We start from the raw sequence: 19,039 nt of genomic DNA, 5'->3' as shown, positions 1-19,039 counted from the left end.
ATGCATGATATTGCACCTGCTGAGATAGAAGGTATTGATGTTACTAGTAAGCTTACCAATGGAGATATTATTTTACCAATTGGGACAGTTAGAGATGTTGAAGTCTTGCGTGGAAAAATTAAATATCCTACTGAGTTTCTTGTTCTTGGTTCCCCACAAGATGACTTTTGTCCCATTATATTTGGTAGACCCTTCTTGAATATTGTTAATGCTAAGATAGACTGCGAAAAGTATATTGTTACTGTCGGTTTAGGGGATATGTCTCATGACTTTAATTTTGCTAAATTTCATAGACAACCCCATGATAAAGAATTGCCTAGTAAATATGAAATTGTTGGTCTTGCTTCTATTGTCGTGCCTCCTAATGATCCTTTAGAACAATATTTGCTCGACCATGAAAATGATATGTTTATAAATGGAAGAAGGGAAATAGATGAAGTATTCTTTAAGCAAGGACCTATTTTGAAACACAACTTTCCTGTTGAAATCCTAGGGGGTCCTCCTCCACCCAAGGGTGATCCCATGTTTGAGCTTAAACAATTACACGATACTCTTAAATATGCTTATCTTGATGAAAATAAGATATATCCTGTTATTATTAGTGCTAACCTTTCAGAGCATGAAGAAGAGAAACTATTGAAAACTCTGAAGAAGCACGGTGTTGCTATTGGATATACTCTTGATGATCTTAAGGGCATTAGTCCCACTCTATGCCAACACAAAATAAAATTGGAGAAAGATGCTAAACCAGTTGTTGATCATCAACGACGGTTAAATCCTAAGATGAAAGAAGTGGTAAGAAATGAAATACTAAAGCTTCTGGAGGCAAGTATAATTTATCCTTTTGCTGATAGTCAATGGGTATGTCCTGTCCAATTGTCCTTAAGAAGGGAGGTATTACTGTTGTTCCTAATGATAAGAATGAATTGATCCCACAAAGAATTGTTACAGGTTATAGAATGGTAATTGATTTCCGCAAATTAAATAAAGCTACTAGAAAGGATCATTACCCTATACCTTTTATTGATCAAATGCGAGAAAGACTATCCAAACATACAAATTTGTGCTTTCTAGATGGTTATTCTGGTTTCTCTCAAATACCTGTGTCACAAGAGGATCAGGAAAAGACCACTTTTACTTGCCCTTTCGGTACCTTTGCTTATAGATGTATGCCTTTTGGTTTACGTAATGCACCTGCTACCTTTCGAAGATGTATGATTGCTATATTCTTTGACTTGTGTGAAAAGATTGTTGAGGTTTTCATGGATGATTTCTCTATTTATGAAACTTCTTTTGATGATTGCTTAAGCAACCTTGATCAAGTTTTCCAGAGATGCAAAGAAACTAATCTTGTCTTGAATTGGGAGAAGTGCCACTTTATGGTTAATGAAGGTATTGTCTTGGGGCATAAATTTTTTGAAAGAGGTATTGAAGTTGATAAAGCTAAAGTAGATGCTATTGAAAAGATGTCGTGCCCTAAAGATATCAAAGGTATACGAAGTTTCCTTGGTCATGCTGGTTTCTATAGGAGGTTTATTAAAGACTTCTCTAAAATTTCTAGGCCTCTCACCAATCTCTTGAAAAAAGATGTTCCTTTTGTTTTTTATGATGATTGTGTAGAAGCATTTGAAATACTTAAAAAAGCCTTGATTTCTGCACCTATTGTTCAGCCACCTGATTGGAATTTACCCTTTGAAATTATGTGTGATGCTAGTGATTATGCTGTTGGTGTCGTTCTAGGACAAAGAGTTGATAAGAAATTAATTGTTATCCAATATGCTAGTAAAACTCTAGACAATGCCTAGAGAAATTATGCTACTACTGAAAAAGAATTTTTAGCAGTTGTATTTGCTTGTGATAAGTTCAGACCTTATATTGTTGATTCCAAAGTAATTGTTCACACTGATCATGCTGCTATTAAATATCTTATGGAAAAGAGAGATGCTGAACCTAGACTTATTAGATGGGTTCTCTTGCTACAAGAATTTGATTTGCATATTATTGATATAAAGGGAGATGAGAACCCTGTTGTAGACAACTTGTCTAGGTAAGAAAATGTTCTTAATGACCCACTACCTATTGATGATAGCTTTCCTGATGAACAATTAGTTGTCATAAATGTTTCTCGTACTGCAACATGGTATGCTAATTATGCTAATTACATTGTTGCTAAATTTATACCACCTAGTTTCACATACCAGCAAAAGAAAAAGTTTTTCTATGATTTAAGACATTACTTTTGAGATGACCCACACTTTATAAAGAAGGAGTAGATGGTGTTATTAGACGTCATGTACCTGAGCATGAACAGGAACAAATCCTACGCAAGTGTCATTCTGAGGCTTACGAAGGACACCACGCTGGAGATAGAACTGCACATAAGGTATTGCAATCCGGTTTTTATTGGCCAACTCTTTTCAAAGATGCCCGTAAGTTTGTCTTACCTTTCGATGAATGTCAAAGAATTGGTAATATTAGTAGACGTCAAGAAATGCCTATGAACTATTCACTTGTTATTGAACCATTTGATGTTTGGGGCTTTGATTATATGGGACCTTTTCCTTCCTCTAATGGATATACACATATTTTAGTTGTTGTTGATTATGTTACTAAGTGGGTAGAAGCCATTCCAACTAGTAGTGCTGATCATAACACTTCTATTAAGATGCTTAAAGAAGTTATTTTTCCAAGGTTTAGAGTCCCTAGATATTTAATGACTGATGGTGGTTCACATTTTATACATGGTGTTTTTCGTAAGATGCTTGCTAAGTATGATGTTAATCATAGAATTGCATCCCCATATCATCCTCAGTCTAGTGGTCAAGTAGAATTGAGTAATAGAGAGATTAAATTAATCTTGCAAAAGACTGTTAATAGATCTAGAAAGAATTGGTCCAAGAAACTTGATGATGCATTATGGGCTTATAGAACCGCATATAAAAATCCTATGGGTATGTCTCCGTATAAAATGGTTTATGGAAAAGCATGGCACTTACCTCTCAAACTAGAACATAAGGCATATTGGCTATTAAAGAGCTCAATTATGATTTCAAACTTGCCGGTGAGAAGAGGTTATTTGACATTAGCTCGCTTGATGAATGGAGAACCCAAGCCTATGAGAATGCCAAGTTGTTTAAAGAAAAAGTTAAAAGATGGCATGACAAAAGGATACAAAAGTGTGAGTATAATGTAGGTGATTATGTTTTGCTATACAACTCTTGTTTAAGATTTTTTGCAGGAAAACTTCTCTCTAAATGGGAAGGTCCTTACATTATTGAGGAGGTCTATCGTTCCAGTGCCATCAAATCAACAACGCCGAAGGCACAAACCCAAAGGTGGTAAACGATCAAAGAATAAAACACTATATCTTAGGTAATCCCATAAATGTTGGAACCAATGTTATTAACAACGTAACCCCGGAGGAGTGCATAAGGGAGACTTTCCAGAATGTTTCAGACTCCGAAAAGGAATAGGTATGTGGTACGGTAAGTAAACTGACTCCAAAACTGTTCAAATAGCAATTTCTCTCCGTTTTGGAATATTTAGAAAATTGCGAAAATTAAAAGAAGTCTGAAAGAGACACGAGGCATCCACGAGGGTGGAGGGCGCGCCCTACCCCCTGGGTGCGCCCCCTGCCTCATGGACACCTCGTGTGCCCTCCGGACTCTGTTTTCTTGCACGATACTTCTTTTGGTCAGTAAAAATTCATTATATAATCTCCCGAAGGTTTTGACCACCGTACCACGACGAAACCCTCTGTTTTTGTTTTGAGTTGTTTTCTGCCAGAGTTTTTCGAGGTCAGGCATCATGCTGTCCCCCTCCTCCAACAAGGCGGGCGATGATGCTTGGCTAATTAATATAGAGATGAAGCGAGAGGAACTCGGGGAAATCAACGAGGGTGATAAGATCAAGTTCCGGCAGTAGAAGAAGAAGAAGAAGAAGAAGACATCCTTCAACCCTACTACAATCATCTTACCCCTACTAAAATTGAAACTTTCAAGATCATTGAACTAATGCATGTGCAAAACAAGTATCTCACTCGTGAAAATATTCTGTTGCAAGAGCACATCACCGCACTCAAGGGCATTATCCGCAAGTTGGAGCATCTTCTATGCTTGATGTGTGACACTACATCATCAACAACTCCATCATCACCACCTCCGAAGAAAGAGACATAAATACATGGGTATGGACACTCCCCTTGGCAACTGCCAAGCTTGGGGGAGGTGCCCCGGTATCGTATCACCATCACACTTCTATCTTTACCATTTTTCTTAGTTCGATCCTTTTGGTTATATCTTGATCTAGTAGAATAAATTTTTAGTATGATCTAGCTTTGAGTTTTGTTTTGATCTCTATCTATGTAATCGAGTTCGTGAGCTATATATATAATAATGATTAGTTTTTAATTGAGGGTTTTGCTATCTTGCTATGATCTTGAGGGAATAAAAGAAAGAATAGAAAGAAATAAAAATATCATATTGATCTTATGGAGAGTAATGACTTCACATATAAATAGTATGATGAATAAAAGTTGTTGAGAGTTGACAAACATAGTTTTGGTCATCATTGCAATTAATAGGAAGTAATAAAGAAAGAGAGGTTTTCACATATAAATATACTATCTTAGACATCTTTTATGATTGTGAGCACTCATTAAAATATGGCATGCTAAAAAGTTGATGTTGGACAAGGAAGACAATGTAATGGGTTATGTTTTCTTATATCCGAATAAGTTATATTGGCATGGATCATCCAACATGTTGAGCTTGCCTTTCCCCCTCATGCTAGCCAAATTCTTTGCACCAAGTAGAGATACTACTTGTGCTTCCAAACATCCCTAAACCCATTTTTGTCATGAGAGTCCACCATACCTACCTATGGATTGAGTAAGATCCTTCAAGTAAGTTGTCATCGGTGCAAGCAATAAAAATTGCTCTCTAAATATGTATGATCTATTAGTGTGAAGAAAATAAGCTTTATACGAGCTTGTGATATGGAAGAAATAAAAGCGACGGACTGCATAATAAAGGTCCCTATCACAAGTGGAAATATAAAGTGATGTTCTTTTGCATTAAGATTTTGTGCATCCAAGCATAAAAGCGCATGACAACCTCTACTTCCCTCTGCGAAGGGCCTATCTTTTATTTTTACCTTCTACCCTCATACAAGAGTCATGGTGATCTTCACCATTCTTTTTTACATTTTATCCTTTGGCAAGCATTATGTGTTGGAAAGATCCTGATATATATATCCACTTGGATGTAGGTTTTCATAAAGTATTATTGTTGACATTACCCTTGAGGTAAAAGGTTGGGAGGCAAAACTATAAGCCCCTATCTTTCTCTATGTCCGATTGAAACTTCGTACCCATAAGTATCATGTGAGTGTTAGCAATTGTGAAAGACTAAATGATAGTTGAGTATGTGGACTTGCTGAAAAGCTCTTATATTGACTCTTTCTGATGTTATGATAAATTGCAATTGCTTCAATGACTGAGATCATAGTTTGTTAGTTTTCAATGAAGTTTCTAATTCATACTTTACATTGTGAATAGATTGTTACTTAAGCATAAGAAATCACATGACAATATATGTTGTTGTCCTAAAGATGATCATGATGCCCTCATGTCCGTATTTTATTTTATCGACACCTCTATCTCTAAACATGTGGACATATTTTTCGATATCGGCTGTCGCTTGAGGACAAGCGAGGTCTAAGCTTGGGGGACTTGATACGTCCATTTTGTATCATGCTTTTATATCAATATTTATTGCATTCTGGGCTGTTATTACATGTTATGTCACAATACTTATGCCTTTTCTCTTTTATTTTATAAGGTTTACATGAAGAGGGAGAATGCCGGCAGCTGGAATTCTGGGCTACAAAAGGAGCAAATATTAGAGATCTATTCTGCACAACTCCAAAAGTCCTGAAACTCCACGGAAATCAGTTTGGAATATATTGAAAATATTGGGCAAAGAAAGCACCAGAAGGGGGCCACCAATGATCCATGAGGGTGGAGGGCGCGCCCTGCCCCTGGGCGCGCCCCCTACCTCGTGGGCCCCCTGTCAGGCCCCCAACGTCCATCTTCTGCTATATGGTGTCTTTTGCCCTGGAAAAAATGAAAAGGAAGCTTTCGGGACAAAGCGCCGCTGTCTCGAGGCGGAACCTAGGCAGGACCAATCTAGGGCTCCAGCGGAGCTGTTCTGCCGGGGAAACATCCCTCCGGGAGGGGGAAATCGTCACCATTGATCCTCTCATCGAGAGGGGGGCAATCTCCATCAACATCTTCACCGGCACCATCTCCTCTCAAACCCTAGTTAATCTCTTGTATTCGATCTTTGTCTCAAAACCTCATATTGGTACCTGTGGGTTGCTAGTAGTGTTGATTACTCCTTGTAGTTGATGCTAGTTGGTTTATTCGGTGGAAGATCATATGTTCAGATCCTTAATGCATATAAATACCCCTCTGATTATGAACATGAATATGCTTTGTGAGTAGTTATGTTTGTTCCTGAGGACATGGGAGAAGTCCCGTTATAAGTAATCATGTGAATTTGGTATTCGTTCGATATTTTGATGAGATGTATGTTGTCTCTCCTCTAGTGGTGTTATGTGAATGTCGACTACATGAAACTTCACCATGATTTGGTCCTAGAGGAAGGCATTGGGAAGTAATAAGTGGATGATGGGTTGCTAGAGTGGCAGAAGCTTAAACCCTAGTTTATGTGTTGCTTCATAAGGGGCTAATTTGGATCCATATGTTTCATGCTATGGTTAGGTTTACCTTAATTCTTCTTTCATAGTTGCAGATGCTTGCGAGAGGGGTTAATCATAAGTGGGAGGCTTGTCCAAGGAAGGGAAGTACCCAAGCACCGGTCCACCCACATATCAAATTATCAAAGTAACGAACGTGAATCATATGAGCATGATGAAAACTAGCTTGACAGTAATTCCCATGTGTCCTCGGGAGCGCTTTGCTTTATATAAGAGTTTGTCCAGGCTTGTCCTTTGCTACAAAAAGGATTGGGCCACCTTGTTGCACCTTGCTACTTTTTTTACTTGTTACCCGTTATGAACTACCTTATCACAAAACTATCTGTTATCGATAATTTCAGTGCTTGTAGAGAATACCTTACTGAAAACCGTTTGTCATTTCCTTCTGCTCCTTGTTGGGTTCGACACTCTTACTTATCGAAAGGACTACGATAGATCCCCTATAATTGTGGGTCATCACTATGGAAAGGCCATAATAGGTAGGTATGCTGGCTGTTTTGAGGAAGATATAATAAGGCTTATGTGTGATAGAGCATATCATATCACGGGGTTTGGATGCACCGGCGAAGTTTGCACCGACTCCCGAGGTGAGAAAGGGCAACGCACGGTACCGTAGAGGCTAGCAAATTGCGGAAAGGTAAGAGTGCGTATAATCCATGGACTCACATTAGTCATAAATAACTCATATACTTATTGCAAAAGTTTATTAGCCCTCGAAGCAAAGTACTACTACGCATGCCCCTTGGGGGATAGATTGGTAGGAAAAGACCATCGCTCGTCCCCGACCGCCACTCATAAGGAAGACAATCAATAATGAATCATGCTCCAACTTCATAGCATAGCGAGAGACTATACATGCATGCTTCGGGAATCACAAACCTTAACACCAATACTCTTACTAACCACAAACGCTTACTAGTACCTCCCACATATTCCATCTCTATATCACAAAACTATTGCAAGGAATCAAACATATCATATTCAGTGATCCATAAGTTTTATGTAGGATTTCATGACTAATCATGCAAATGACCAATTCCTGTTGACTCTCTAAATAGATATAAGTGAAGCATTAGAGTTTAATTCTTTCTACAAAAGACCACGCTCTAACAAATATAAGTGAAGCAAAACAACATTCTACAAACAACGGTTTTCTATGTGAAGAGAAACAGGCAATCCAAACTTCAAATGATATAAGTGAAGCATATGAAGCATTATATAAAGCCATACTCAAAAGATATAAGTGAAGTGCAATGAGCATTCTATAAATTAACCATGGACTATCTCATACCAGCATGGTGCATAAAAGAAAAATGAAAACTAAATGCAAATGACGCCCCAAGATTTACACATATCACATGAACGAAACGAAGACGAAAACATACCGGTACTTGTTGAAGAAAGATGGGATGCCTTCCGGGGCATCCCCAAGTTTAGACGCTTGAGTCTCCTTCAATATTTACTTGGGGTGCCTTGGGCATCCCCAAGCTTGAGCTCTTGCCTCTCCTCCTTCTCCTCATATCGATACCTCCTCGATCTTTGATCACTTCATCCACACAAAACTCAACAAAAAACTCTGTAAGGTGCGTTAGTATAATAAAGAAAATCACTATTCTAAGTACCGTTGCAAACCAATTCATATTTTTTTTCATTGTAGCTACTGTAATATAACTTTTACATGGCTTATACCACTAATAGAATCGATAGTTTCATCAAAACAAGCAAAAGAATGCATCAAAAACAGAATATGTCTTAAACAGGATAGTCTGTAGCAATCTGGACATCTACCATACTGCTGGTACTCCAAAATTTCTGAAAAAATAGAACGAAATAAAAAATTTGTATAGCAAGACTATGGAAAAAGTTTTAGAACCTTTTGACGTTCCAGTAAAAAATGAAAATTCACGTGCTACAGCCAAAGTTTCTGTTTCTGCATTGCACATACCAACAAGCAATCTACCCATCCCAAAGGCAAATCTTGGCACATTTTTTTATAATACAATGGAATTGTACAAGGGGATAATTATTTTTGTGAGAATCTTCATGAAAAATTCTACATTGTTTCCATGAGCATGAACACAAGTGTTCAAGGTCGACCCTTACTTCTCCAATGCATAACTTCCAATCGCTTCTCTTTTGTCGAAAAGTCTTAAGTTCCCCTCTACATTTTTTTTGTTTTTAAACTTTATAAAAGCTATCAATAGAAATAAATGACTCTCTAAAACTTTTGGGTTGTCTTTATGCCAGCGCTTTCTTTAGAGCCATTAAGCTAGGCATAAAGTGCTCAAGTAATGGATCCACCCGGATCCCAAGGTATAGCAAAGCCAATTTTAATTAACAATGATTTGGCATTTAGTAGTGAGCACAAAGTAACATATATCATGCAATGATGAAGTCTAACTCCCTTCCTATGTATCGAGTAAAGGCCAATACATAGCATAAGCAGTTTCTTGCAATTTTATAGTGTTGGAAACATAAAGAGGTGGAGATGTAGTTCCTCTCTCATAATAATTGCAAGTAGGAGCAGCAAGCGCAATTATCATGTGCAACGGTAAAAGGCAACCCATCAATATAATCCTTAATAAGAACAAACTTCACTGATATAGTGTAGTTTGGAGAATTCAAAAAGATAATAGGACTATCATGTGTGGGTGCAATAGCAACAATTTCATGTTTAACATAAGGAACAATAGCAATTTCATCTCCAATAGCATAATTCATATTGGCATCTTGGCCACAAGCATAGCAAAGCATCATCAAAAAGGGATATTTCAAACGGATCAAGGGGATCATAGCATTCATCCTTCAGTAAGAACGAAGGGACATTAAACAATGTATGGGTTGAAGAGTTACTCTCATTAGAAGGTGGGAACGGGTGATCAATCCGCTCTTCCTCCTTTTGTTCTTCGCTCTCCTCGTCATGTTTCTCATCCAATGAGCTCACAGTTTCATCAATTCCTTCTTCCATAGACTCCTACAAAATATTAGTCTCTTCTTGGACAGCGGAGACTTTCTCAATAAACGCATCAATATTGGAATTGTATTTATAATTATCATAGTAATATTTAAGGATAGCAAAATTTTCGGGTCTATAAACTAAATCATCAAAATCTTCAAACTTTTCAAACAAAGATTCAATTTCATAAGCACCCTTAAAAGCAACAAATTCTTCTATTCGTTCCACATCATAATAATCATATATGCCATTGGCATAAGAAGCCAAGGTTTCATTGTCATTAAATTTGCATGAAAAGGGAAGGTGTGGAGCATTCATCCTAGAGCAACAAGTAAAACCATATCCCAAGCATAAATCCCGAGCACACCAATGCAACATATAAATTTGATCCCATAAAAGTTTCCCTTTTTGTGTCAACCGATAATCCCTAAAGTATTCACGTTGATCCAACATTACTCCTATTATATAGTTGAATGGGGTTTTCTCAGGATTATCAAAGTAGTGCATAATATTTTTCACATAACGAGCATCGAGGGTTTTAGGAGGTTCCCCGTCTCCATGAGTAGCAAGTACAACTAATTTTTTTGGTGTTTCGTGTTCCATATCCATAACTAAAGATAGAGAACAACTTAAAACGGGAAATAAAAACTACTCCCTCCGTTCCTAAATATAAGTCTTTGGAGAGATTCCACTATGAACCATATACGGATGTATGTAGATGCATTTTAGAGTGTAGATTCACTCATTTTGCTCTGTATGTAGTCCATAGTGAAATCTCTACAAAGACTTATATTTCGGAACGGAGGGAGTACTTAGTGATAAAGCAAACAAGCACACACGAGAATATTCACCCCACGCTATTGCTCCCCGGCAACGGCGCCAGAAAAAGGTCTTGATAACCCACAAGTACAGGGGGTCGTTTCTAGCCTTCTTCGATAAATAAGAGTGTCGAACCCAACGAGGAGCTAATGGCAAAACAAATATTACCTCAAGTTCTATGGACCACCGGTACAACTCTACGCACACTTGACGTTTGCTTTACCTAAAACAAGTATGAAACTATTTTGCAAGAATAAAACTACGAATACTTTGCGAGAATAAAACTACAAATAAATTGCAAGCTAATAAAAGTGGATAGCTTTTGTCAATAAGAAGGTCATTGGTCCCTAGGCAATCGATAACAAGTACCGGTAATCATTCTTGCAATTTTATATGAGGGAGAGGCATGAGCTAACATACTTTCTCTACTTGGATCATATGCACTTATGATTGGACCCCTAGCAAGCATCTGCAACTAGTAAAGATCATTCAGGTCGTGAAACCCAACCATAGCGTTAGGTATCAAGTCCTCTTTACTCCCATACATCATAACCCACTTATCCGTGTTTAGGCTGTTGTCACCCCCGCAACACTGACAATAAGCAAACCATGAACATATTGCAACACCATACAGTGGGAGCCCCTCACGTTTGCGCGAGACGGAGGGCACCATAGGACAGCACCATAAATAAAATATATAAGCATACCAACCAAGATCATGATTAACCCACAGGACAAAACGGATCTACTCAAACATCATAGGATAGCCAAATATCATTGGAAAATAATATATGAAGTTGAGCACCATGTTTAAGTAGAGATTATAGCGGGGAGAAGGGGTGTTACACCACTGCATAGAGAGGGAGAGAGTTGGTGTTGACGGTAGCAAGATTGTTGATGTATATCACCGTCACGATCCTAGTCCCGGCGGCACTCCGGCGCCACCGGGAGAGAGGGGGAGAGAGCCCCCCTTCTTCTTCTTCTTCCTTGGCCTCCCCCCTAGATGGGAGGAGGGTTCCCCCTCTGGTCCATGGCCTCCATGGCGGCTCCGAGATTGGATCTCCATCTCTGTTCTCTTCTGTTTCGCGTTCCCCAGGTCTGGCCCTTCACGGTTTCTTAAATTCCCGGAGATCCGTAACTCCGATTGCGCCGAAATTTTTACACAATTTTTTCCATACATTATCTTTCTTGTGCCAGAAGAAGGGCCCGAACCGACCTTCTAGGAGGGCACAAGACACCTGGGCGCGCCTGGGCCCCCGGGCGCGCCCTGGTGGGTTGTGGGCTCTGTGAGCCCCCGTTTGTGTTGATTCCACCTCCCAAAAATCACATAAATTCCAAAATAATTCTCCATAAATTTTTATCGCGTTTGAACTTCGTTTGATATGGATTTTCTGCGATACAAAAAACATGCAGAAAATAGAAACTGGCACTGGACACTGGATCAATAGGTTAGTCCAATAAATCATATAAAAAGTTGCCAAAAGTATGTGAAGGTTGTATAATATTGGCATAAAACAATAAAAAATTATAGATACAACGGAGACGTATCAAACGCCGCAGCACGCCATAAGGCCTCGTTCCCTCTCGTAAGTTTCTCGGTTGCGTTGTGTGCAAACGAAGATGAGGGAAAGAAATTTGCGGAGGAAGAGCTCACCATGGATGAACCCGAGGTAGGCTCTAATACCATGGAAAAAAAGGTGAAGCGTATACCTCTAGGCAGGGACGCATGCGTCTTAAATAGGGGAACAGATTACAATCGGCAGCTTGTTGTTGTGTTAGGTTGACCCCTCATCCAAGACTATACAACATAAGGATCTCTAACCAACAACAACCTGCCTAAGTTTACAGCGCACACACACACAAATTACACCACCGTAACATATGTCACGTTACGACTACAGCTATATCATTTAACACTCCTATGATCCTTCTTCAAAACATCAAGATTGAGGCATCGCTATGGGTGGCCGCGGACGGAAGCAATTGGGTATAATTATGTCGTGAGAGCAGTAATTTTTTTTAAGGGTGCGTTGTAACACAAACTCTTTTCCCCTCTTAATTAATATACATGAAAATCTTTTGCCCGGTTTCAAAAACAAAAGATTGACACTTCCCACTCTCGGATAGCAGGCACCAGGACTACCCCTGTGGCAGCCACTTGCTAAGAGACGTTGCTGCTCTGTTCTCTGCGTTGTACCACAAGTTGGTGCCAGTGCCACGATTCACGTTTGGTACCTGTCGTAACGCCCGATCCGGGCCAAAGAGATACGGAGCTTCGCTACCAGAAAGAAAGAAGGCGAAAGGCAGCCTGGACATTTCCGAACCTGCATGCACACCGAACCGTCAATCAACCGCAACACTGTCGTCAGTCAGTTCACTACTACGTAGCTCTGTCAAGTTCAGTCAAGTGGCGCTCATTGTTTTTGTCGCTGCCCGCCTTTTTCAGGTAAATCATCGATGGAATGATCGCCAAAAGGCGCTTTCAAGTTCACTACTACGTAGCTCTGTCAAGTTCAGTCAGTCCACTCGTTCCCTTTCGATCCGCCCTAAAAAGAAGAGAATAAGCCGAAGAGCTAGCGATGTCGATCTTGACAAAGAAACGAACTCGCGGATAGATCGAGGCGCCGCACGGCGGCTGCGCAGTGCAGCTGGAAGCACGGACGCAACTGTCCATTTCTCTATAAACCAATCTGTTCTGTTCATCTCTTTGACTTTAGAATTTACAGTTTGAGCAGGAACCTCACTGCTTACAGCGCATATATGTGCACGCACATGGCAGTCCATGAGCCACGTATCACCTTATATAATTAATCTCTTTCCACTTAACCTACCCCCAATGAAAAAAAGAAAGAAAACAAAGCTGGCGTATTTTGACAGGTAAAAACTAAAAAGGCCAGAAAGAATGTAAAGAAAAAAGAAGAAGAAGGAAAAATAACTTTTCGAATCGACAGGATTCCCAACATGTATCTATCTATCTCGCCGTAAGAGCGGCCCTCCCGGCCTCCGGCCTGGACATGATCCGGGTATAGAGTATGCTGTTCCAGATGTCGGGCACGCCGGGGAGGCACCAGTGGATGCAGTCGGCGTAGGTGCCCGGGTCGGCCTGCTGCTCCGGCGTGAGGATCTGCCCCTGCCGGATGGTGTGCACGGAGGTGTGCCCGTCCTTGCGCCGCTCCGACATGGTGGTGATGTCCACGAAGGTGATGGGCACCCGCGGCGCCGCCGCCCGGGTGATGTTGGACGCCACCTTGAACATGTCCCAGTCCGTCCCCAGCCATATCGGCCCGCGCCAGTTGAGCAGCGGCATCGTCTCCTTCGCGCACCGGATGCCGTTAGGGTTTCCCCACACCTGCGGGCTGTTTTTCAGACCAAAAATCAGTCAAGTCCCAGTACTACAACAAAACCATTTTTTGCTTTTTATTTTATTTTATTACAGGAAGAGCAAGACCAGTTAACCATAATAAATTACCAAAACTAAATAGTTAACCATAGTACAATTTTCAGGTAAAAAAAGTAGAATTTGCAATACTCGTCTTCTGTGGAGCAAGCAAGGTAGCGCTAGCTCTAGCAGATTCCACCATTAGTCGATCACGCAACCCAACTACTCTAATCCAGTTCTATGATTCTATCTTCACGTAAACTAGTGTTGTTGACCAACTTTAGTTGTGTACGTCTTTTGATGCGACATGCCTCCAACTCCAAGCTAGCCAGAGACTTCGTTAACTCGCTCGATCGTGGACGCAATCCCGACTGAAAATAGTTAACAACTTCGGGATTGCCGGACACGCAAAATAACGTGGCACCACTGCTAGCTAGTAGCCTCTCCTAGTGACGAAATATGCGATCCTGGTTGATGGGTTCATGCACCGGTCACCATGGCAGTTTCTCTGGTTACACCGTACCATATCTTCTCACACACTACCACTACTAAATAGGATCGTTGACGATAAAACACCAAGGCAAATCAAAGTGGTTTGCTTCACGGGAACTATACATATAGGAGTATCCATCAATCTCAGGATGGGGTCACGCTGCTTTTCTAAAAGGTTTAGGGGAGCTTTCGTAAGGCGTCATCCCAGGGCCATGTCCACCACGTCCTTATCAACGCCACCCTGGAAGTATATAGCTAGGTAGCCAACACCACACAACACAACACAACCTTCTGTTTGATCCTCATAGCAGAACCACATACGGCTTAAGCAGGCCGGCAGCATTCAGCAGGTCTACGTACGTGTGATCCAAACTGGTGTATAATGCTACTAGTGCACTACTCCCAATCAATACACTCGACGTGACACCAAAAACTTTATACTACCACAGTACCACTCACACCACTAGTAGCTAGGAATAATTGGATTACTACACAGAAGGAAAATCCCAAGCGCTGCTGGAACTACCTGCAGCCGGCTACTTGTCCTAAAAAATGTGTTGTCCGTTCCAAGATCCGAAACTTGCGGTCACGGGATGATCACTCGGAACGATCATTGGCAGAGGTGTCGAAGACTATTCCACATCTCATGAAGCACCAATACGGCCGGTTACGAGCACACGAGACTAGTAGTACGTCGCTGGCGCATGAAATGCATGATTGGTGCATCATGTACTACGGGGGACTCGTTCGCGACGACGGAAGCTTCCATCTAAGATTCATGTGCGCAGAATGATTTGAGCCCAGGGTCCATGTGAGTGACAGGTACGCAGAATTTTACATGGTCATACCCATGCATGTATATGTATGTATCCTTCCCAGGGTCCTATCGAGTAGTTCTCCATTATTAATTTTTGAGAGTGCTGCTTGGGCGACAACGAGAGGGGAGCAACTATCTTCTCCTTGGAATTTTGTAAAGGAGTGTACCAAGTCCGTTTGTGTGTTGTGAGTTGCGACGCACGTTGTTTTGACCGCGTAAAGTGGATGGGGGAGAAGTAGATCCCACCCCAAGTGACATCTAAAAAGACGTGTACGTACACGATTTGCGCATATTGTAGTACCGCTCACTGAAATCCGCGGTTACAGAAGTTTCCGTAGCGATCCCAATGGGATGGAGTATATATCTCTCTTTGAAAAGTCCAGCGGCAGTGGCATTATGCATGCAGTGGTGGGGTGGCATTCCTTGTGACTGTAGATTAGTCCATGTACTCTATTCTAGTAGAGTAGCATATTATACCACGCTGTTTGGAATATCAAACCATGCATGTGTGAACTAACGGCGTACGCATATCCTAACTGGCTCACTAAAGTATACGTACAACGGTATCCATTTCACCAACTACAGGAGTATCCTACACACCACATGTGTACAGACAGGGTCAACGAGCGGGTGGGCAACGTGAGGCCATGTGTTCCATTTCATCCAGTATATCATGCTCTGCTAGTCGCACCGCACCCAGAGAATGTCGCACGACCCGGCTGCTCCATCGACAGGATATATATTGCGCCTTCACACACACAAAAAACTAGACTACATTTTAACCAAGGAATATTCAAGCGAGCACGCCGCCGGGCCAGGTCTGCCACGACTGTCTGTCATTTCCATTTTCTCGCAAAGACAGCGACCGGTCCGCTCGACTCGACGCGTCCGTCCGATTCCACGGCTGGGGCGGACGACTCGTTCCAACCCCGCGCGCGCGCTCGCCGTCCGTCCCCGGCCGCTCCGCCCATGGAAACCGACCGTGCGTGCGGGACCCCACTAAACCACCAGTCCGTGCGCATCTACAATTCCCAGCCGCAGCCCGACGCGTGCACCGGTCTCATCTTGGACCGGTACAGACACCCGGTACGCACCACGCGCTGCCGGCCTCGTCTTTTTGGCCGTCGCCGCCATGCGTGTCGAGATTTTGGCGTTTCCTAGGAACTACGGTGCAGGTGTGCGTAGGTACGCGTACTGACTACCACCAGATGAAAAGAAGAACAAAACTGATTTACCTACAGTAGAACAGAACAGAAAACTACGGGGTAGGTAGGGTTCGACCGGTACCTGAGGTGCAGCGGGGACATGCTCATGAAGAAGACGGACGTGCGCGCCGGGTCGATGTTGTCGTTCACCCAGCCGGCCCAGGTGTTGAGAACCTTCCGGTACGCCTCGATCCTCACCACCTCGTCATGGTCCTCCCAGTCCTGCCCGCCCGGTCTCCTGCCAATCCATCCATCAACCTCCATGTCAGTCAGTGTCACCACAGCGCATGCAGTTTTACCACTACTTCGACCGTGCATGTCCCGGCGACGCACGAGAGATGATGAGACGGCACGGCATATTCTCGTGTTGTGCACGTACTTGAGTTTCATGTTGAGGGTGTTCATCCACCAGATGTAGGTGTTGAAGACGAGGTAGTCGGCGTTGCGCCAGTTCTCGGCGTGCGCCGCGATGGCCGACGCGTCGATGATCCGGGTCGGGATGCTGTGGATCTTGGGGTTGTCGGAGTTGGACTCCACCAGGAACGGCGACCAGTAGAACTCCACCGTCGCGTTGAACTCCTGTTGTCGATCAATATCACGATGAAACAGGATTAGTTAAGAAACGGACATTATTTGACCTGATCAGAAGCAGGCACAAGAAGACACTCCAGACGGATGGAATACGTCGTAGTAGTTGGTGCACGAAGCCGCCACCCACAGCTACGGTACAGGTACTACGTACGACGTCACATTTGAAAAACCGTTGCGGCAGCCGTGGGCCCTGCCGGTTGGCCAACTGGCTAAGGTTCGTTCTCGATCGTTGGCGGCATGAACCGGTCGAGAGAGAGAGAGAGAGAGATGCTGCCGGGACGGCCATTGTTTTGTGGTACTCACCCAGGCGTGGAAGACGACCCGCTGGTCCTCCCATGTGACGTACTTCTTGTCCGGCGACACCGCCGACTGCACCAGGCACACCATCGACTCCCACTGGTTCCGGTTCAGCGAGTCCCCCACGAACATGAACCGCTTGTTCCGGAGCCTCTCGATGAACAGCTTCGCGTCGAACCTGCAAAGAAATTAAACTCGCCGTTTGATCATGCATGCGCGCGCGTCGTCATGCCAATTTCGGGCCTGCATGCCGATCGCCGGCCTGATCGAGTAGTCACCGAAACGAGCGACGAGCAAGAACGCACCTGGGCATGTCGCAGTCCTTGGGCTGCCACCGCCACTTCTGGTAGTTGTCGTTACGGCGGCCGTTCTTCATGCACGTCACCTGCGACGTCAGGAACGAGCACTCCTCCTCGCGGTACAGCGGGTAGCTCGCGTTGTCGAACACCCACTCGCCCTTGGACAGGTCGCACGTCTCCGGCGACCCCAGCACGCCCCCCGCCGCCACCGTCTTCCTCGCCGGCCGCAGCCGCCTCGGCTTCTTCGCCTTCTTCGGCTTCTTCACCTTGGGGGCGGTGACCTTCCGGATCACCTGCTCCGGCGCCGTCTCCGTCGCCGCGGCGTGCCCTGGTCTCTCTCTCTCGTCGTCGCGCGGCAGCGCCACCGGGACGGGCCTCTCCGGAGAAGCGATCACGTCGCGCCGCGGGGTAACGGTCTTTTTCTCCGTGGAGGAAGAGAGCACGTCGCGCCGCGGGGTGGCGGCGGCGCGGCCGGCGTCCGAGACGACGACCGCCTGCTGCCTCACGGGCCCGACGCCGCGCGCGAGCGGCTCGAGGGTGACCGACCGGATGTCCTCGCCGTACATGATAATGACGAAGATGACGAAGAAGACGCCCGCCACGTAGACCGGCAGCCGCCCGCCCTTGCGCGACGCGCTCTGCTTCGCGCCGACCGAGTCGAACGGACCGGCGCCCGCACCTCCGCCGGCGCCGGCCAGCGACGACTTGCGGCGGCCGGGGAATGACATGGCGCCCGCAGCTTCTTCCTCCTGGTACGTACGTGGGTCGTGTGATGATGCGTGCCGCGGTGACGGGGAGAGCGCGCGCTAGCCGGCTAGAGAGAGAGCGCGGCTTTACTTATGGGCGAACCGCGAAAGGGGTCAGAGCCGGGGGGTTGTGGATTTGGTGAGGGGATGAAGCCACCATGGCCTCTTTTCTTCTCCTTTTTTTTTGCCGTTGAACGAGCAAGCAATCGGTTTTAATTGGGCGAGTGGCTGGATTGTCGAGAGGGATTTTATTCTCTGCCATTTCTAATGGCCGGAGACTCGGCCAGACGAGGCGGACGGGGGCATGGAAAAACGTGGTGCAGCACGTCAGTGATGGGCTAGGCCAGACACCGGAGGACAATTTGCTCCTCCAAAAGAAAAAATTGCAAGGCAAATCGTAATTACCATGTGTATTTGTCCTTGCGGTCAACGCGATGGCTTGGCGGACAGATTGGCTTCAGAAGGGAACGGGGATCAGCGATATGCGCACGCGTTGCACAATGACGTTCAAGATGAAGCAGTTGGCCTTTCATTCGTAAAGTAGTATCTCCGGTGTTCATTGTTTTTGTCCGGGAGAACAATGACGTGTGTGCAGAGTTCTAGCAAGCTATCCTTCCTGCCACGATGATATGCTAACTACCCGTTTGAGACTTCTAGA

The 19,039-nt window shown here is 43.8% G+C and overlaps 1 protein-coding gene across 1 annotated transcript; it reads right to left on the bottom strand.

Moving 5' to 3' along the window:
• Positions 1 to 13,214: 13,214 nt before the first annotated feature.
• On the bottom strand, positions 13,215 to 18,602 carry LOC123071291 (protein trichome birefringence-like 28). The gene is made up of 5 exons (XM_044494819.1): positions 17,642 to 18,602; positions 17,343 to 17,514; positions 16,828 to 17,027; positions 16,531 to 16,686; positions 13,215 to 13,911 (listed from the first exon to the last, which is right to left on the bottom strand). The coding sequence occupies exons 1-5, from the start codon at positions 18,361 to 18,363 to the stop codon at positions 13,527 to 13,529; spliced, it is 1,635 nt and encodes a 544-aa protein (XP_044350754.1). The 5' UTR covers positions 18,364 to 18,602; the 3' UTR covers positions 13,215 to 13,526.
• Positions 18,603 to 19,039: the final 437 nt, after the last annotated feature.

This window comes from Triticum aestivum, chromosome 3B (genome assembly GCF_018294505.1).
Source record: "Triticum aestivum cultivar Chinese Spring chromosome 3B, IWGSC CS RefSeq v2.1, whole genome shotgun sequence".
Lineage (NCBI taxonomy): Eukaryota > Viridiplantae > Streptophyta > Magnoliopsida > Poales > Poaceae > Triticum > Triticum aestivum.
This window is presented reverse-complemented; position numbering and strand designations above follow the sequence as displayed.